Source organism: Epinephelus fuscoguttatus, linkage group LG22 (assembly GCF_011397635.1).
Source record: "Epinephelus fuscoguttatus linkage group LG22, E.fuscoguttatus.final_Chr_v1".
Lineage (NCBI taxonomy): Eukaryota > Metazoa > Chordata > Actinopteri > Perciformes > Serranidae > Epinephelus > Epinephelus fuscoguttatus.
This window is the reverse complement of record NC_064773.1, coordinates 24,481,711-24,499,579: the sequence shown is the minus strand read 5'-3', so window position 1 is coordinate 24,499,579 and position 17,869 is coordinate 24,481,711. Positions and strand designations below refer to the sequence as shown.

The 17,869-nt window shown below is 42.5% G+C and overlaps 2 protein-coding genes across 2 annotated transcripts; both read right to left on the bottom strand.

Moving 5' to 3' along the window:
• Nucleotides 1-28: 28 nt before the first annotated feature.
• tmem209 (transmembrane protein 209) lies at nt 29-8,289 on the bottom strand. Its single transcript, XM_049567308.1, has 15 exons — nt 8,233-8,289; nt 7,685-7,846; nt 7,514-7,572; nt 6,415-6,546; nt 6,044-6,273; nt 5,717-5,921; nt 5,439-5,614; nt 5,150-5,221; nt 4,907-5,003; nt 4,254-4,379; nt 4,009-4,106; nt 2,792-2,906; nt 2,552-2,649; nt 1,082-1,155; nt 29-879 (listed from the first exon to the last, which is right to left on the bottom strand). Exons 2-15 carry the CDS (start codon nt 7,822-7,824, stop codon nt 825-827), a joined length of 1,677 nt encoding a protein of 558 aa, XP_049423265.1. The 5' UTR covers nt 7,825-7,846; nt 8,233-8,289; the 3' UTR covers nt 29-824.
• Nucleotides 8,290-9,227: 938 nt separating this feature from the next.
• Nucleotides 9,228-17,342, bottom strand: prdm4 (PR domain containing 4). Its single transcript, XM_049567307.1, has 12 exons — nt 17,291-17,342; nt 16,904-16,967; nt 16,582-16,697; nt 16,244-16,432; nt 15,348-16,118; nt 14,940-15,089; nt 13,358-13,476; nt 13,185-13,270; nt 12,942-13,069; nt 12,285-12,866; nt 11,701-11,869; nt 9,228-10,259 (listed from the first exon to the last, which is right to left on the bottom strand). Exons 3-12 carry the CDS (start codon nt 16,694-16,696, stop codon nt 9,905-9,907), a joined length of 2,664 nt encoding a protein of 887 aa, XP_049423264.1. The 5' UTR covers nt 16,697; nt 16,904-16,967; nt 17,291-17,342; the 3' UTR covers nt 9,228-9,904.
• Nucleotides 17,343-17,869: the final 527 nt, after the last annotated feature.

Below are 17,869 nucleotides of genomic sequence, written 5' to 3'. Positions count from 1 at the left end.
TATATAAAAAAATAAGATGCTTCAACTGTTTCTTTTTAATATCTCAATTTTATTTTCACGTCTCTTGTGACAAATGTAAAATAGCATAATTGAAAAAAACACGGGAGGTTTGAAATGTGACAAATGGCTTTTGTACAAGATGTTATATTCCAAAAAAAAAGACTTTGGTGATTCAAAGGCTTCTCATTTTATCTCTGTCGCATATCAAAAAGAATCAACACTGTACGTTATGTGTTGCATCGCAGCCAAGTACTATGGGAAGCTTCACTCCTACAGAATACTTTTGTTTTCTTCAAGTCCAGTTTCTGTAAGTGACTTCAAGCATGTCAAGAGCATCCCTACTACAGCAATCATTCAACTACTGGAAAACAAAACATACCAGTTGCAATAGGACATTGAAGCAGAAGAAACAAAAGTCAAGAACACACATACTGTATTTACATTCATGCTAAATGGGTCCGAGCCCTTTACAATTAACCAGAGAAATCTGAGGTATATTATTTACAAGGCTGCCATGCTGGTACATTCTCAAAATACAAAATCAGAAAACCAAACAATGTTAAAAACTCAGCTCTGCAGTGCATTATAAACACACTGTGGTGCAACAGAAATGTGTCCTTAAAATGACAATACAGAGTGTTACCAGTTTGTGCACGTAAATTGAGAAAATCTCCAAAAATATGCATTTATTGTCTTTTAAAGTTAAGTGCTGCTTCTCCAGAGCGGTCCTTGTGTTGAGGCGGTACTCCAGCCAGTGTAGCCACACAGCATTGTGGGAAAAAAAATCCACTTGCAGCTGTTTGTTTCTTGTAAATGTTGACACATCAGTTTTCGAAGATCCACAGGATGTTCACGCCGGAGAGGCCGAGATTTACTCTCCTGGAGAAAGCGTGAAAAGCGATTTAATTATCCTACAGGCAAGGTCAAAGCGATCATTTTAAATCAAAATGCAATCTGCGCTCTGCTGTATGACCTTTCTGTTGTAAATGAATCAATATTTCATTATACACTGTAATGGCATATACTACATGAGCTAGCCAGGGTTTTACAGGATTTTAGTAGCAGAGGTGGAAGCACTCACCCCAGCATCCCCGACTCCTTCGTCTTAATGACATAGAGGAACATGAGTATTGTGTGGAACAGGTTGTTCCTGCCCTGTAATAGACATAAAGATGGGTTCATGTTGTTGCAATCAGAGCGGAACTGCAGAGGAAGACATCATGAACTGTCTGAGTGAGATGTCTATTACAAAGACCAAATGCAGTTGTAAGGTAAGATTCTCTTTTCACATTACAAGCAAGTGTGGCCCAAATCCAATTTTTTTGCTCTCATGTAAAACAGAAATGATTTCTACAGAGTAGTGTGACACAGAACTGGGCCACTTTCTTATGTGGTCCTAAATTCAATACATATCCCATCACTGGCTATGCAGCCTCTGTTAGCAGGATCATACTGGAATTCATGGTTTTTCCACATCAAACTTCACTGCTGTTCGTTGGTGAACCCCTCAACACTGCAGCCCCATTACTCCTGACTCCTCTCACACTCACGCCTCTCAACCCACAGAACTACTGGCAATGGCTGCTGATAGAGCTCTAGCTATAGCGTTTGTGTTCTCATCCTTATCGTCAACATATGATGTATCGTCACCCGATCTCTGCAGCAAATCATTCACAGGATAAACGCTTACAACACTATGTCACTCATTTTTTTCCCCAAATGCCTGTGTCTCGCATATGTGACTATGTTTCATGTTGTTCCGCCGTGCATGTGTTGGACATTATTGGTTGCACTAACTCACAGATGGAACAGCCATCGGGAGCAATTTGGGGTTCAGTATCTTGCTCAAGGATACCTCGACATGCAGATCAAACCACTGATCTTCCAATTGGTGGATGACCCGCTCTACCTCTGAGCCACAGCTGCCCACACTTGTACTAAGCCCTGTACCGTGACATAGCCTTATTTAAACTCTTCACTAAGAGGAAAAATCAGAGGATGGGGTGAGCACTGGGCTTATGAGCTAACATTAAGATGCTAAGGTTAAAAAATAGCTATCATTCAGTTTTATCTTTGCCCAAGTATCATTAAATTTTACCTGTGGATCTCAACCGCAAGACCCTGTAAGAAAACAACTATTGGCAATCTTACACAACGCTGAAAATCATTTATTTGTCAAATGTTTTGTGTGTTCTGTTGAAAAATCTGTCCGGCACAGTAATATGCAGATGTATGTGGAATATTAATTCTTATTTTTCCCTGTTACTTTACAGCCTTTGCATGTTATTCTGCGTTCTACAAGCATTTGGCAAGTGCAGTCCTTAACAGCGTCAATAAAGAGGATTTGATCTTATTTTGATTTTAAGTGCCACTTTAGAGAGACCTATAAATAGCACAACTTTACAGGCTACAAAATCAGAAAATGGTCCTCTCTTTGGATTTGAGTTTAAGCCGATGAGAGCAAATTAAGAGCGCACGCTGTTTTGTAAGAGCCTGAAAAATAGAGAAATTATTTTTGAAAAATCGTGTGAGAGCACTGTTTTGCTGTCACCTTGGGCAGACTGTAGATGTGTCCCTGGTAGATGAGCTGGTAGTGAGGGGGAGTGGTGCTGCTTTGGTGGATGCAGAAGAGGCTCTCCTTGGTAACATCTATCGAGATTTAACACAAAAAGGGACACATGGGCAGAAACAGCATGAGCAAGACAGAAAGTAAATGCTGTGTGAAATCACAAGCCTTTTATTGTTTTCCTTCCTGTTTGACCTATGCATGTGTGTCCGTGTGTCTACGTACCAGGTTTGTCTGGGGTGTGGCTGAAGTGCTGCGAAGTGAAAGTCTTCCCATCTGGGTACTTTGGGTGAGGGGGCAGTCTGGAGTCCAAGTATGTACAAAACATATGCATGAGGATCTAGAGGGACAGACACAGTATTAAGCAGAGGGATGTGGCCAGTGATCCCACACTGATGAGGAGAGCCACCAAGACTGTTACTGTTTTGTGTCTGCAGCACAGATCCTGCAGTCAGAAGACTCGAACGCCATGTTGAATTTCACATAATTGTTAGGTCTTCTGTAAACTGACACACTTGCATGTATTTGAGAAGTGGAACAAGCTGTCATCCTATATAGTCCCAACCTGAGGAGCCTGCTCTCTTACTAATATTGAATGAGGCTCTGTCTCACATATAGATGATTGTAGATAAGAAAACTAAGAAACCATTGGGTGACAAGAATAAAACACAGCTGCAACAATAAAATGTCTTTCTTTATAAAGTTTCTTTCTGTGCATTCAATACAAAGCTCCATGAAAATACAAATCAAAGAGCCAAATGAATGGAGTGGTTTAGTTACTAGAGAGATAATTCTCCACCAGATCCACTCCATTTTTTTTGTCTTTTTTTGCCGCGTTTCCACCAAACACTTCAGATATAATAACCTCAAGGCTCAGTCATACTCCCTTTACATACGAAACTAGGAACTAAATATCTTCAGGGTTCGAAACTGAATGTCAGACAAAAAACAGACATTTAAAGACGTGATATTTGATGTCTTTAAATGTCTGACTTTAAGTTTCGAACCCTTTGGAGTCATGTGATGTGGATTTTTAGGAAGGAGATATTTACTAATCCCTGAGGGGAAATTACTTTTTCCCCACTCTGTTGTCACATACACACACACACACACACACACACACACACACACACACAGAGAACCTATACATGCATTAAGTGGAGAGATGTTAAAGTGAGGGGGCTGCCGACGGACGGACAGCCCCAGCAGTTGGGGGTTCACTGCCTTGCTGAGGGCAGTGCCCAGGAGGCAAACTGGCACCTCTCCAGCTACCAGCCCACACTCCATATTTGGTCCGGACAGGGACTTGAACCAGTGACCCTCCAGTTCCCAACCCAAGTCTCTATGGACTGAGATACTGCCGCCCCACGATTTGATGACAATCAAGAATATATTTAGTTGCATCAGTAGCTCAGTGTGCATGTGTCACTGTGTAGACTCACAGCACAGTCAGTGGGGAGGTCTGTGTCCCACTTCCTGTTCTTCAGATCACCGCCACCATTCCAGCGAAAGGAGCTCATGCAGCCGCTGTGGGCCAGCTCTGACAGGGCAGAATATTAAAAAAAAAAAAAAAAAAAAACACATTTAAGAAATTAAAAATGTGCTCCACTGTAACTCATACCTCTATGAAATATATTTACACACACAGCATCACATTACTTTTGATGAGTTGTATTGTTGAACCTACCCTTTACGCGATCCACTAGATACTCCTGGTTTGGAGTGATGTCCAGATACTGAACGATAGAGTTCATCGTGGGGATGGACGAGGCTTTCATCACTGCTGCCTGTTTCAGGCTGCTTATACTGGCCTCTGGTGGAGGAAAGAGTGAAAACTAGTGAGAGAAACCACAAGAAGAATACACTGAAATCACAGTACAACTACTGTAATGTCCGTATTTTTAAGATTCCTTTTTTTTTTTTTTTTCATTCAACTTGAAATGTGTGGTATTCCCTTCCCTAAACATGTTGCTTTCTTGTCTGGTATATATATTAATTTTCATTTCTGACAGAATAAACCATGAAAAAAATCCTTTAACTTAACTTTGCACGTTGATTTAGATATCAAAATGTTATTTATTTATTTCATCATGTTTTTGTCTAATAAAACATATACAACTCAAGTTTCTAAAAGGTTTAGTTTTCACTGTAGTTGCATGAATGACCTGTAACATTTTCATTCTCTGACATTTACATAATGATACTTACAAAAATATAATATTTCTTAGACAAAAGTTTATATTCTTTGGTCCTGTATGACTGGCCCCTTTTATGAAACCCAACAGCAGTGTGAGGACAAAGCACATTTGTCACGATTCATATTCTCTGCAGATGGTTTACCTCCTATCTGGAGCTCAGGGCAGCCCATCCTCCTGAGCTGGCTGTTGACAGAGTCTGTTTCCTTCACCAGGGGGACCAAGATGGTGTCACTGATCCACTGACATAAACACAAAGAGATTTGTTTACTTCCTGAAATCACATTTAGATGGAAGGTTTGTGACAAAACTAATGCATGGAATTCATTTCAAACTTTTTAACTTGTGTTTTTAGTGCGTATTTCTGTGAATGTGTTTGAACACTTACATTTCTAAGTTTGGCCGTCCAGCTGTCAATGCGGTCCACAACAGGGCGACTGGCTGTGATTCTGGCCCACACCTACATAACAGGAAGGGAAACAGACATGAGTTCATGACAATCATGCATTCATCCCTTGACACCAACAGACACAGATGGCCTAGGGATGCAGATGCTGATATTTCATTTTAAAGCCTTTATCTGACAACGATGTGCCGATATTATTGTGCATTCCAAACATGTCTCACTGTGAAAAACATTGTTTTATGAGGGCACAAAACGATGTTTATTTACTAACCTCCTCTGCAGCCTGTTTGGAGCCCAAGTCTGTCTCATCCTTGTGGGCAGACGGGGCCTGAGAGCGGCAGGCTGGCTGGTACAGGAACTTCCTTAGGGTCTGTGCGTAATCTCCAACTGAGCGGTTGTAGTTCCAAAATGTTGGGCTGTGGCTCGGAGACACAGACTCTGGACTCCCTACAGTGAGCATCAGTTCATTATGACATCATTCTATGATGACATACATCTACGTGTTTGTCCACATTGACTCAGAGTTCTTACAACACTGCTATACTGTACCTAGCTGGCTGCGGTGACTCCTCTCCTCCTCTGTGCGGAGGAACCTCTCCAGGCTTTTCAGATCCTCCATGTAGTCCTCCTTGCTTCCAGGGGAGTTAAACACTGAGGGGGACGTGCGATATCGAGCTCTCAAGCTGGAGCCTTCTGCTGGTCCAATGCTACTGGGGTAGGGAGAGGAGCCAGGGGAGGGACTGTAGTTCAACACCTAAGAAAGGAAGAACAGAATGCTCTCAATGTAAAGAATAACTTCTGAGGAAATTCGTTTATTACACTGACCCACCACACAACTCCAGGCTAGGCCAGATTACAGTGATGTGTTGGATGTACCTTTCCAAAGGCCACTGAGGGGGAAAAAGGACCTCCAGCACTGCTTGGGGTGGATGGGTTGCTGAGAGGAGGGCTGTACCCGGGCACACAGCTGGGGGAGAACTTGGGGCTGGTGGTGGCCTGCCGTGAGGGGCTGAAGCTCAGCACGCTTTGGCCCTGCAGCGGAGACGACTGGGCTGGAGCTGGGGTCTCCTTTTTTTCTGGCTTTTGAGGCGGAGAGGCCTGAATACCTGCAAGGTGACAGACAACAACCCGCATACTTAAAAAGAACCATACTGAAAACCAAGGACCTGAGTGTACATCTATCTTACAATGAGTAAAAAAAAATAAGTGACAAATACAAATTCTGCAGGGATAAAATAGAGCCTCACTTGTGTTTCTCAGACCCAAGAGGCGATGCTGGTCAGGGGATACAGCAATGGTGGCGGGAGCCATCGTGTACTTGAAATATTTCCAGAAGTCAAAAAGAGCATTGAGGCTAAATAGAGAGGCTAGCACCAGTTCTGTAAACAAGGACAGAAGAGAAGGACGTACTTATAAACACTTGGTGTCTGTGGCTTTTCAACTCCAGTAGACATCCTTAAAGGGATGGTTCTGATTTTTTGAAGTGGGGTTGTATGGTGCACTTATCCAAAGACAGCATGTAACAAACAGTAAATGTCAGTCGGCATACCCAGAGTTTGGAGAAGCAGACTGGAGTCAAACGTGGAGGCTAAACACTGTACTGCTGTGGTGGAGTCAACAACAAAACATATTTTAGCCACCTAAAAAAAATCATTATCAGTTTAAGTGTACAATCTATGTTCTCACTGCTTTACCTTACTGTCAAACAGTGATTTTCAACAGGAAAATGAAGCAACTATATTGCTCTATTCAAAGCCAGGCTGCACTGAGAAAAACAGTGATTTAACATTGCTGAACACAGGAGCTGCTGGTCTACTGCTGCTTAAATCAGTTAGTAACTTTGTGTTATTGTGTGACTTTGACGTTTCAAAGGGTTAGTTCCGATTCACCAAAGTCACCCAACAACACAAACTGACTAACTGATCAAAACAGCTGTAGGCCAGGAGCTCCTGTGTTCCACGACATAAAATTGCTGTTTTTCTCAATGGAGACTGATGGATTCAATGAGAGCATAGATGGGGAACTGAAGGCATTAACCACTCCACCCTGGGAACAAACTGCCTGACGGAAAAGGTAACAGAGTGAAATACTCTCAGTACAGCGTACACTGTGTTACTGATTTTTTTATGTGGGATATTTTCTAGATGGCTAAAATATGTTTTGTTGCTGACCCCATCCACAGCAGTACATTGCTTGGCTTCCGTGTCGGACTCCAGCCTGCTTCTCCAAACTGGGGGCGTGCCAACTGACATTTACCATGTGTGACACCCTGACTATGGACAAGTACCCGATACAACCCCACTTCTTAACTATCCCTTTAAATAAATAAAAGAGTAGGGACCTTACCAATGTACCAGATAGGCCAGTAGGTAATGTTGTAGTATCGGCTCAGCAATTTCCCTGACCTAACAAAAGTAAAAGAGAGACATATATCATTTCACTGTGCACTGAAAGAGGTGAGATGGGAGTGGTGGAACAGTTAATTAGTGCTACATTACTGAACTCAGCGTGGCTTACATTTCAGTGTAAATCATCCCAGCAAGAGACACGTTGAGCACAGCCCAGGCCAGGACCACCTGACGAGCCTGTTCCTCCCTCCTCATCCTCAGCGCCCTGTCTATCATACTGGGCATCCCGTCCTTTCCTGGGGTCAGCATGGTTTCATCTGCTCTGTTCAGGCTGGAGGAAGCAGCAGAGACAAACACTGTGAGGCAAAACGAGTACACAGTGTGCTGCATTCAAGAGAAGATTAAAACATCTTAAAAGTTACGACTAACACGTAGCGTGTGTTTATTACTGAACAAATCAGTATCCTTTAGCTAGACATCACACAACACTGTTGTGTGCCTACTGAACAGTTAGAATTGACGGTACACCACAGTTACCCGACCTGCTAGCAAAACGGTTAGCTAAAGTTAGCTAGCTTAAATATAAACAATACAGAATTTGCGGGGAAAGTATGGTTTCAGTGTAAAACTAACAACCAGTAATACATAACTGTATAACAACAATACGACAAAAATACAAATAAAAAATGCAGATAATAACTTCTAGATATTTCATACCACGCTGAAGTGAATGACAACTGCACCGCTGCATAGTTCGTATTTTATCCGGAAGTTACTGCAAGTACTTCCGGTCCCTTGAGCAAAGCCGCTAAATATGAAGCTACACTGAATATAGTCACGGAATAAAGTAACAGTTAATAACATTATTATTATTTGAGATGTTTTCCATAACAATATCGACAGTTATAAAATTGGTCATGTTTACATAAAAAGTATTTAATTGTTTTTTTCCCGAGTTTAAATATTTTCCTCAAATAGTGCAGTACTTGTGGGACCAAGTGATTTAATTATATTTATATATTATATTATTTATTTATTTGTTGGTCATGGCCTGTTATCAGTCAAAAATTATATTGGTGAGGTATTCACGCGACCACGTGGGGGCGCTGTTTCTCCATCATTGGTGGGATCAAGTTACTGTTTAGAAAGTCACAAGTCTCAAGTCTTTGCACTCAAGTCCCAGGTGGAGACAGGCAAGTCCCAAGTCCTTAACTTTGAGTTTCGAGTACTAAACAAGTCATACTGCGCTCTCCTGGCTCTTCCACAAATTTAGTGCCATCTCAGCAACCAAGTAATATCTTTAATTTACCAAAATCATGAAAGCTTTTTAAACTTGTATTTATTTCTTAAAACAAAATTGTTTAATAAAGTGTAGTTTCTCTTCCAGAATTGGCTTGGGGGAAGGAATCATATTTTCAAGTCAAAGGGCTTAAGTCCAAGTGAAGTCATGAGTGACTGGCGTTCAAGTCCAAATCAAGCTGCAAGTCTTTTTTGATTTTCAAGTCTTATTGTAAGTCATCAAATTCATGACTGCAGTCCACACCTCTGCTCTCTACTTTACCTATTTGGTTTTGCGCCAAGTGATCATGCGTTGGACTTCATCATTTGATCATCATGGTTAAAAATTATGGTTTAATTAATGTTCAAAACCAATACAGACATAAGAAAATGTATGCTTTCATCTCTATCATGTATATCAGTCAACATAAAACAGCTGTAAATGTCATTTATTAAAACATAATGCAACAGATAGGATGGAGATTTTAACAGTAAATCAACACTTGCACAATGAGGAATATCACATTAATGCCCAGATTCCTGTCCTCAAGAGGCTCACTTCCATTCACGCAGAAATGTTAAATTAAAAAGATATACATACAAATGCAAAACCTGCTTTTAATAAATAAAGAATAAAAGTACAGGCCTTTTAGCAGTTACACATTATCAGGGCTAAAATGCAAGAATATGGCATCAGAAATTTTAATTAATGACATTATTGTGCAACTACAAATGAATATCAGCCATTCATCCCATGTTACTGAGTCAGTCAAAAAAAGAGAAATGGAATAACAAGGAGTTAAAGATAGCTTATATGAATCCCATCAACCAACATGACACAGGCCTGAGTTACATGAAGAGAGAGAAGCGTCAGATCTTTATCGGTTGGCTTATTATGTGACAAAGATTATTTTAGCAGCTCTGATATGCTCATGTGAGACTAAACATATACTGATTGTTAAATTCCGATAATGTTAAATGTGGTAATTAATATGCACTAATTAGGCAAGATGTTGCAAATTCATATTTGAGAAAGTAACTGATATTTGGCAAAAACTAGAGGTAAACATCAGTATTTAAATAAATAAACATCTCAAGAGGCACAGTGTTGTCAATGAGGGGGCGACAGGGACTTTTCAGAGTTATATCCTCCAACGTCTAAACCACAGTCTTCATTGCTGCCTGAGTCGGCGAGTCTCTCTCCTCCTCTTCCCCTACCGTCCTCCTCCTCTTCCTCCTCTTCGTCTTCTTCCTCGTCCACATCCTGCTCCTTGCGGGACGCCCTTTCCGTCTTGGGCCCTTTGCATATTTTGAGGTGCCGGGTGAGGTGGTATTTGGTGAGGAACGCTTTGTGGCATTTCTCGCAGACAAAGTCTCTTCGGCCCTCGTGAGAGTTCATGTGCTTCTTCAGGTGGTTGGTCTTGAGGAAGTGTTTGTTGCACTTTGGGCACTGTATCCGGCGCTCACTGTGGTAAAAAAGAGAGAGTTTAGAAACAGTATACGCATTATCTAACCTTTATTCATCAGGTAATCTCAAGAGATCAAGATCTGTTTTGCAAAAATGTCAGTGCAAAATAGATCACAATCCTTTTGTCTGCCAACCATGGACTGTATAAAATAATGAAAGTAGCCACCGTGACGTCACCCATTGGTTTGTGGACTACTGTGTGATCATATATGGAAGAGGGGTTGGAATTCTGAAGGAGTGAGGGGTGGATTTGACTGAGAACCTGAGGAGATAGCTGTGGTGGCGACTTCTCAATCATAAGGTAGCCACAACCTAAAACATACTCTGCTTTATCTTCTATTTCACTCTAAATGGGCAGCCAAGTCATAAGAAAAAAAGTGTTGGAATTGTACGTTTCTGCAAACCATGGATACATAACATTTGTACTTTTATACCTATCATATCAACATTTTTAAAGTAAAGTATATCAGTTTTGTTTTAGTGAGTCATTGCTGCATCCTCCAGTGGATTTTAGCCACCAAATGAGGGTGACTTTATTGACACATCCCTGTGTTTTCACCAGGATAAGTGCCACGCAAAGCAGTTGCTTTTTACAGAGACATTGCTGTGTTTTAAGGCAGGATTGTGCTCCCAAAAAGCAGTTGTTTTCACCAAGACATCGCTGCATTTCCAGTAGTTTTTGTGCCTAAACCTAACCACATCTTAACCACAGCACTATTGGAAAGTAAAGTATAAATGTATCTGCTACATAATGAATGTTGAAGAAGACTTAATAGCAATAGAGACCATAAACCATGGATGTATAAACAGAACTGGATACAGCATTTGAGGTGAGACCAGTTTATTCCTATGAAAGTAACTCAGTGGCAAATAACGCCGAAAAATAGCACTGCTTCTGGTTCATTGGGCCCATAGAGCAGGTGCACTAGAGACTTCCTCTGGCTGAGCCAGCTACTTCGAGTTTAGCCATCAGCTAACTTGACTTGAATAATTTTGGGATAAAATTATTTAAATTTTGCAGCTCTGCTACTTTTGAAATCTTATTGGACTTAACAAATCAGCTGATATCCACTGATTTACAGATGTCTCTTTCAAAATGTAAGTCTATGGGAAAAAGTTTTTATAGGCCCCATGGCATCACGTGATGGACCCTGACATTGTAATTCCATGATTTGGCCAACACAAAAATTGTCTTCAAAGCCCGGCACAATTCCTGGGGGCCTGCCATAAACTCATTCAGAAAATGTTTACTGAGGTAAACAAACATTTTCTCATAGACTTGCATACAATCAGACTAACAATGGTGGAGTCGCTCCCTACTGGCCATTAGAAAGAATGCAGGTTTGAGGCACTTCCACATTGGCTTTACCAAGTCCAACTCATAAAATAACCATTTAATTCTACAGCTTTATAAAGAATGCAAGAAATAAGTCACGTACTGTGTGTGAGAGAACATGTGTTGTTTCAGGTCGTGTTTCCTGATGAAGGCCCGGTCACAGAGGTCACACTTGAGCTTCTCTGCACCGGTGTGGATGAGCATATGCGATGCCACATGGGATTTCTGGGTAAATGATTTCTCACAAACAGTGCATCTGTAGTTCTTCTGACCTGTTAGTGGAGAAAAAGAGAGTCAGAAGTGGAAAAGTTTTAAAGCAAAAGTTTGACACTCATGAAACACATTCCTTGGTGAGCATTAGTTGAGGAGACAGATACCATTTTAATGTCTGCCCATTTGATATAAAGCTAAGGCCAGCAGCTGGTTAGCTTAGCTTAGCACAAAGACGGGAAACAGGGGGAAACAGCTAGCCTGGCTGCGTCCAATGGTAACAAAATATGCCTTCTAGCTGTAGCTTCATGTTTAACTTGACAGATATGAGAGCGGTATAAATCAACTCAAGAATGTTAACTGCTTTTAATCTGTGCATTCACTCTGTTGCAACACATCTTATTTGTGACTTTTCATACATGGCTTTTTGGTTTCCAAAAATCAGACCTGTTACACTTCAGTTATCCCTGTACCCACCTGTGTGAATCTTGAGGTGCATCCTGAGGTTGCTGGGATCGCTGAAGGCCTTACTGCAGTATTCACACTTGTGCGGTTTCATCCCAACGTGCCCCATGAAGTGCACATTGAGCTTAGTGGATGTGATAAACGCCCGGGAGCACATGCTGCACTTGAATTTCTTCTCCCGTGCATGACCCTGACCTTTTGCTCTGACGGTAACATTATTAGAGTTCCTATTACTGCTGCCCCTGCTGCTGTTATTATCACTGTTTGTTTGTCCTGCAGCGTGGGCGTGGCAGGGCCACGGGGAAGAGGAGGAGCTTGAGGTCCCATTGGTCAGCTTCTCCTCCTGGTGAGTGTGTTGCTGTTGCTGTTGCTGTGGTTGTTGCTCTTGCTGTTGCTGCTGCTGCTGCTGCTGTTGCTGCTGCTGTGGTTGTTGCTGTTGCTGAGAGTGGTCCTGCTGCGATGGACTGTGGCTGTGCGGAGGTTGGTTATGGCTGTGGTTACTGTTATGGCTGCTAAGATGAGACTTGAGCTCAGAGAAGGAGGAGCACTCTTTACCACATTGGCAGATCTGACCCTCGGGCACCTGAGGAATACCTGTGGCGACGAAAAAGGTGTAAGCAGCTTCTTTAAAATCAAAACTACACTATGTTTAATCATCTGTCATCTCACCCATCAGCCTGCAGTAGTCTCTGCTGTAGTAGAAGAGCAGCTCCTGGTCTGGGTGGATCTCTGTGGTTGTACAGAAGAACAGTTTACCATTGGCAGGGTACGCCACCAAGTTCTGCTCCTCACGGGTCCTAAACACACACATATACAAACAGCACAGACGAACAGTTTAACAACTGGCTTACAGCATGTTGAATAATGCTGATCACAAGCACTGACATTTTGGAGGAGAACTTGAACTCATACCTCGCTTTGCGGACAAACATCATCCAGTTGCACTCGTTCTCATCTGTGGTCACGATGTAGAATTCCAGCACATTGTTGTGGTACATCTGAAGTGGACAGATGGGTTCATGTACTTAGAATGGTTTTTGCATTGACTGTGACAACCCAAGATCCAACCAACCCACTACACTGACCTTCCATATTTGTGGTGTGTCCTTTTCTGGCCAGTCAGAGAGATCTACATTGCTACAATGCTGGCCCACCATTGGTCCAAAGCAGGTCCTTGGGGGAATGACGTCCCGTGCAAAAACTCCTGAAAGGAGAAACATTGTGTCAGTGATCGAACTGATGTTGTACCAGATGTTTTTTTTTTTTGTTTTTTTTTGTCAAATCATTTGTGGTATGTGCTACCTTTCTCTTAGGGCTAGGTGATCTCTACAGGGGATCAGGATAAAATTCATGTCGATAACGATGATGGATGTATTTACTTTGTATGGATCTAACAGTCTATAACACAGCAGAAATAAACAGAGAATAAAACAGACTTTAGGGATTTATTTTACTGGAGTCAGACAACTATGCTCACCCGATTAGACATAAGTGCAACAAAATGAGACAGTAATGAGCAATTTATGAAATATCTGCTGAGCAAGCAGAACACAAACTTGCAGAAAATGTGATGTAACTTGCTGCCTCCTCTTAACCCACACCCAGTTTGTTTCTCACAGCCACAGAGCTTATTATGCTGAAGTGCTGAAAGTCAGCTTATCCTCCATAGATGAGGAAAATGATGACAAAAAAAAGGCAACACAACGTCAATTACATGGAAGTGGTTTGGATATCTCAAAGGCGACAAAGCAAAATATGTCATCGGTCAGTGACAACCAAGAAAAGAAACACAACAAATCTTTTCCATCACTTGAAAAGCTACCTTCCCACTGAACACACCATTTTTTATATATGTTACAAAGCAAGCTAACTCGTACTATTTTGTCAAGTCAAATGAAACATGTTTGCAAAGTTAAATGTTTACATTTAGATGGTATTCAATATATCATTTTATCACAAAATATAATCTAAACCAAGGCATGTTTGCACAGTTCAATGTTATTCTATTAAATATCGTAAATAAACAATATTCTACAGTTTAACTAGTGAACCCTCTGGCTCCTTCAGGCTTTAGTCATTATCAGGATACTCTATGATTATTTTTGGGTGTTTTTGCCTTTACTTGAAAGGACAGTTAAGTGTGAAAGTGGAGGAGAGAGAGAGAATGACGTGCAGCAAAGGGCCGCAGGCTGGAATCGAGCACGGGCCGCTGTGGCAAGGACAAAGCCTTTGAACATGGGGTGCCTGCTCCATCCACTAAGACACAGATGCCCCATCAGGACACTCTTTAAACTGGCAGTAACATCAAATGACATGTTGTGATAAATATCTGTCTATCAATATGAAAAAAATTATCGTTATCATTTTTTTTGCCATGTAGTCCAGCCCTACATCCTTTTTAATCTTTTATTTATATGAGGACATTTTGACAGTGATTTTACTTTGTTATGACTCCCAGAAAGTGTCTCAATACTCATGTTTGTGTGCATAAAATCTTTTGTGATCCTTTAAACGTCTCTTGCTCTGTTTCATAAATGTCAATGAATAAGATTAGCAGATTGCTGAAGAGATGTCTTTTGGTTCTACGTAAAATTCCATCTAGGAATTAAATCACGAGTGGGCCACTTTAAACCAAAAATCCTTTATCAAGGTAATATATTCTCTTACCGAGCGGTTCGTCAGCCACTGAGATGCGCAGGCACAGTGGACGTGGCAGAGAGAGGCGAGCCCGGCTTTGAATAGGGGCGTCTGGGATGAAGGTGACTGGGCCGTGCTCTGGGCAGTCTGAGGTATATGAGCGCTCACAAAGTGTACACCCTGGAAGACAACAACAGCACAAAGGCTGGTTCAGGTGAGAGACACTTATAGACACTGCCTGATAACAGTGTCAAGTGCTTGCTTGATGAACACCAAGATCATTTCACTTCAGTTCTACGACTGTTTGTTACAAATACTTGCTGTTTAAATAAGTAGTATTTTCCAAAGCTTTAGCTGTATATGATTTCCATTACTTTTGTCAGATCTAAAAAACACAATTCCCAAATCAATTTTTAAGAATTATAAATACACACTCACAGATGGTGTAGGCAGTGACCATGTTCTCCTTGTTGGAGGTAGAATCCTCCAGCTGCAAGGTGGAGTTAACCAGCACCAGGTTGTTTTCTGGCCCCAGTGACACCTCTGCAGTGATGGGGGACACATTCACAGCCTCCAGCCCCATCCCAGAGTGTCCATGGAGCGACACCGGCTCCAGCTGTCCCTGGTTGGCCATGGAGCCAGTGAGCACCACGCTGACAACACCCGAGTTCAGCTCCCCGTTTGTGTGAAGCTGCTCCCCAAGTCCTCCTGCTCCTCCTCCCCCTGCGTTCCCCACTCTGCCCCCCATGTGATCTTGCTCCATCACCACCGGCAGTTCTAGCACAGGGGGTCCATGGAGGGGCATCACCCCACCAGATGAGTCCACCCCGGTCAATCCCTCATGCGGCTGAGGCTGCCTTCCCCCTCCAAGCTGCTGCTGGGTGTCAGACACCGCCACCACCCCAACTCCATCCATAGTGGCCAGCTCCTCTCCCATCCGGTCAGGGGACATGGGGCTGCTGACACGTGACTCCATGGCCAATCCTGTCGAGTCCAGCTCATGAGCACCGGTCTGGTGGAGGTCTCCCTGGCCGCTGACTTGTCTGGAGTCCATGGGCACCAGGCCCTGCTCCAGTGGGCCACCAGGGCCACTGTAGGGATCCAGACCTGAGGGGTTGTTGCTGGCAACAGACAGGGTCCCGTCCATGTTAAGGCTGCTGGGATGAATGTACTGAGGTGGTGGACGGTCTGCCAGATAGGACAGGATACCTACAGTAGGAAAGACAGATGGAAATTGATTAACATTTTAAAAATGGAATAGGTGGAACACTAGTCTTCAAGTAAGAGCATGTCCAATAAAGCGAGATACATCTCACACACAAACAGCACCCCACCTGGCAAAATGTGTCGGAAGTAGCTGCTCTCCAGGTGGGGGTATGGAGGCGGTGGCAGGGAGTAGTTCCTCTCTGGCAGGCCGCACATGACTCCTCTGTCACTCAGCGGACCCATGGGGAGCATCAGCGAGAGGGCAGAGGGAAGGGAGCCCAGGGAAGGGCCCAGGCTGGGGATGGCCACTGGCATGCCTGGACCATAATCAAGAGATTGAGCAGATGACAAACCAAGACTGACTCCAGCAAAGAGAGAAAAGCTGGAGCATGAGACAAAACCTTTTCCAATTCAAAGGCATTAAAAGTGAAATGCAAACACGCCTGGCTTGCAGTGTCTTCCGTACCTGGGGTGGGAATGGGGTTGTGTGTGGGGGAGGTGGGCAGACCCAGGTGGCTGGCACTCACTGAGGGCACACTGAGCTGGTCCATGCCCACAGGACTCAGGTTCATGTCGTTCATCCTGCAGAAACAACATCAGTTAAACCAAGAATGAGCAATGGGCCAGCCAGCTAACTAATATACAAACAATTAAGTGTGTGTTTGGGTTTCTGGCTGCTGTTTAGACACAGTTAATAACTTCAAGACATGAATTTCAGCTCTGTAATCTTGTGAGTGGTGCAGAGCCTTTCATAGACACACGTATGCAGCGTAGCACCGTTAGCTTACCTGAATTCAACAACTGTCCATCAGTAACCGTGTCCTGCTGAATGGAGCCTTTATACTTCTCTCCCTGTGAAATAACACACCTGCTATGAAGACAATTAACTTGCCATTGACTATTCTTACACAGCTATGTATTAGACAGCTAAACAACAGCAAACATGTCATTTATAACGACTTGTTTGCAACTAGTTAGCGAAACACCAGCCAGGGTTGTCACACCGCTAACATTAGCCTTGCTAACTTACACCTACATACATCGTCAAAACAGATAAATATCGTGTTTTTCAGTTTGCTAAAAGTACAGATATATATGTGACGACCGAGTGTGTTGCTTCCTTACAAAAGTAACGACTATAGGTAAAGAAAGACGCATTAAAATCAACAACATACCAGCACAATACCTCCCTGAACGGGGCCATGACAGCATAGTGCTTCAGGTGCGCATGCGCAGTCGAGCTGTAAGCGTGGGAGGAGTATTTGGCTGATCACAGGTCAGTTTTTCTGTCCGTCTCTGCTCCCAGAAAAACAGCGGATCATCAGGGGTCAGCAAGGCAAAGAGGAGCCAAATAAAAAAAATCACTTTTTGGGATATAAGTTAGTGGTTGTCAAACTTCTTTCATCATCAATGAATACTGTGAATTCTTTTTTTAAGCCAAGTATCCCCTTACCATCCCAAAACATTTTAGGTAGGAGAAATACATAAAGCAGTGGCGTGTCCAGACTTTTTTTTTTTTGTTGGGGTGGCCCAAGTAGGGCACTGACTTATGCAGGGGTGGCATGAAGTACAAGCACTGATGCATAGTTTTAATTTACCATTTTTGTCTACCTAGACCTATTTAAATAACTAACATTGTGGTGTCTTACATTCCTGTTAACAGTTTAGTTTAAAAGATAAATAGATCTACGAGTCTCAAGACGTAAACCTAAACTGCTCATTTTCATATATTTGGAGAAGTTCTTATTTGATTT

Coding starts and splice junctions, on each gene's coding strand:
- tmem209 (XM_049567308.1), bottom strand. CDS start 7,824: ATGCTGACCCCAGGAAAGGACGGGATGCCCAGTATGATAGACAGGGCG. Junction 4,107..4,253: donor TCTAGTGGATCGCGTAAAGG/GTAGGTTCAACA, acceptor CTGCCCTGTCAG/AGCTGGCCCACAGCGGCTGC. Junction 1,156..2,551: donor ACATCTACAGTCTGCCCAAG/GTGACAGCAAAA, acceptor TGTCTATTACAG/GGCAGGAACAACCTGTTCCA.
- prdm4 (XM_049567307.1), bottom strand. CDS start 16,696: ATGAACGACATGAACCTGAGTCCTGTGGGCATGGACCAGCTCAGTGTG. Junction 16,119..16,243: donor CTTCCGACACATTTTGCCAG/GTGGGGTGCTGT, acceptor TTCCTACTGTAG/GTATCCTGTCCTATCTGGCA. Junction 13,477..14,939: donor AGTGGCTGACGAACCGCTCG/GTAAGAGAATAT, acceptor TTCTCCTTTCAG/GAGTTTTTGCACGGGACGTC.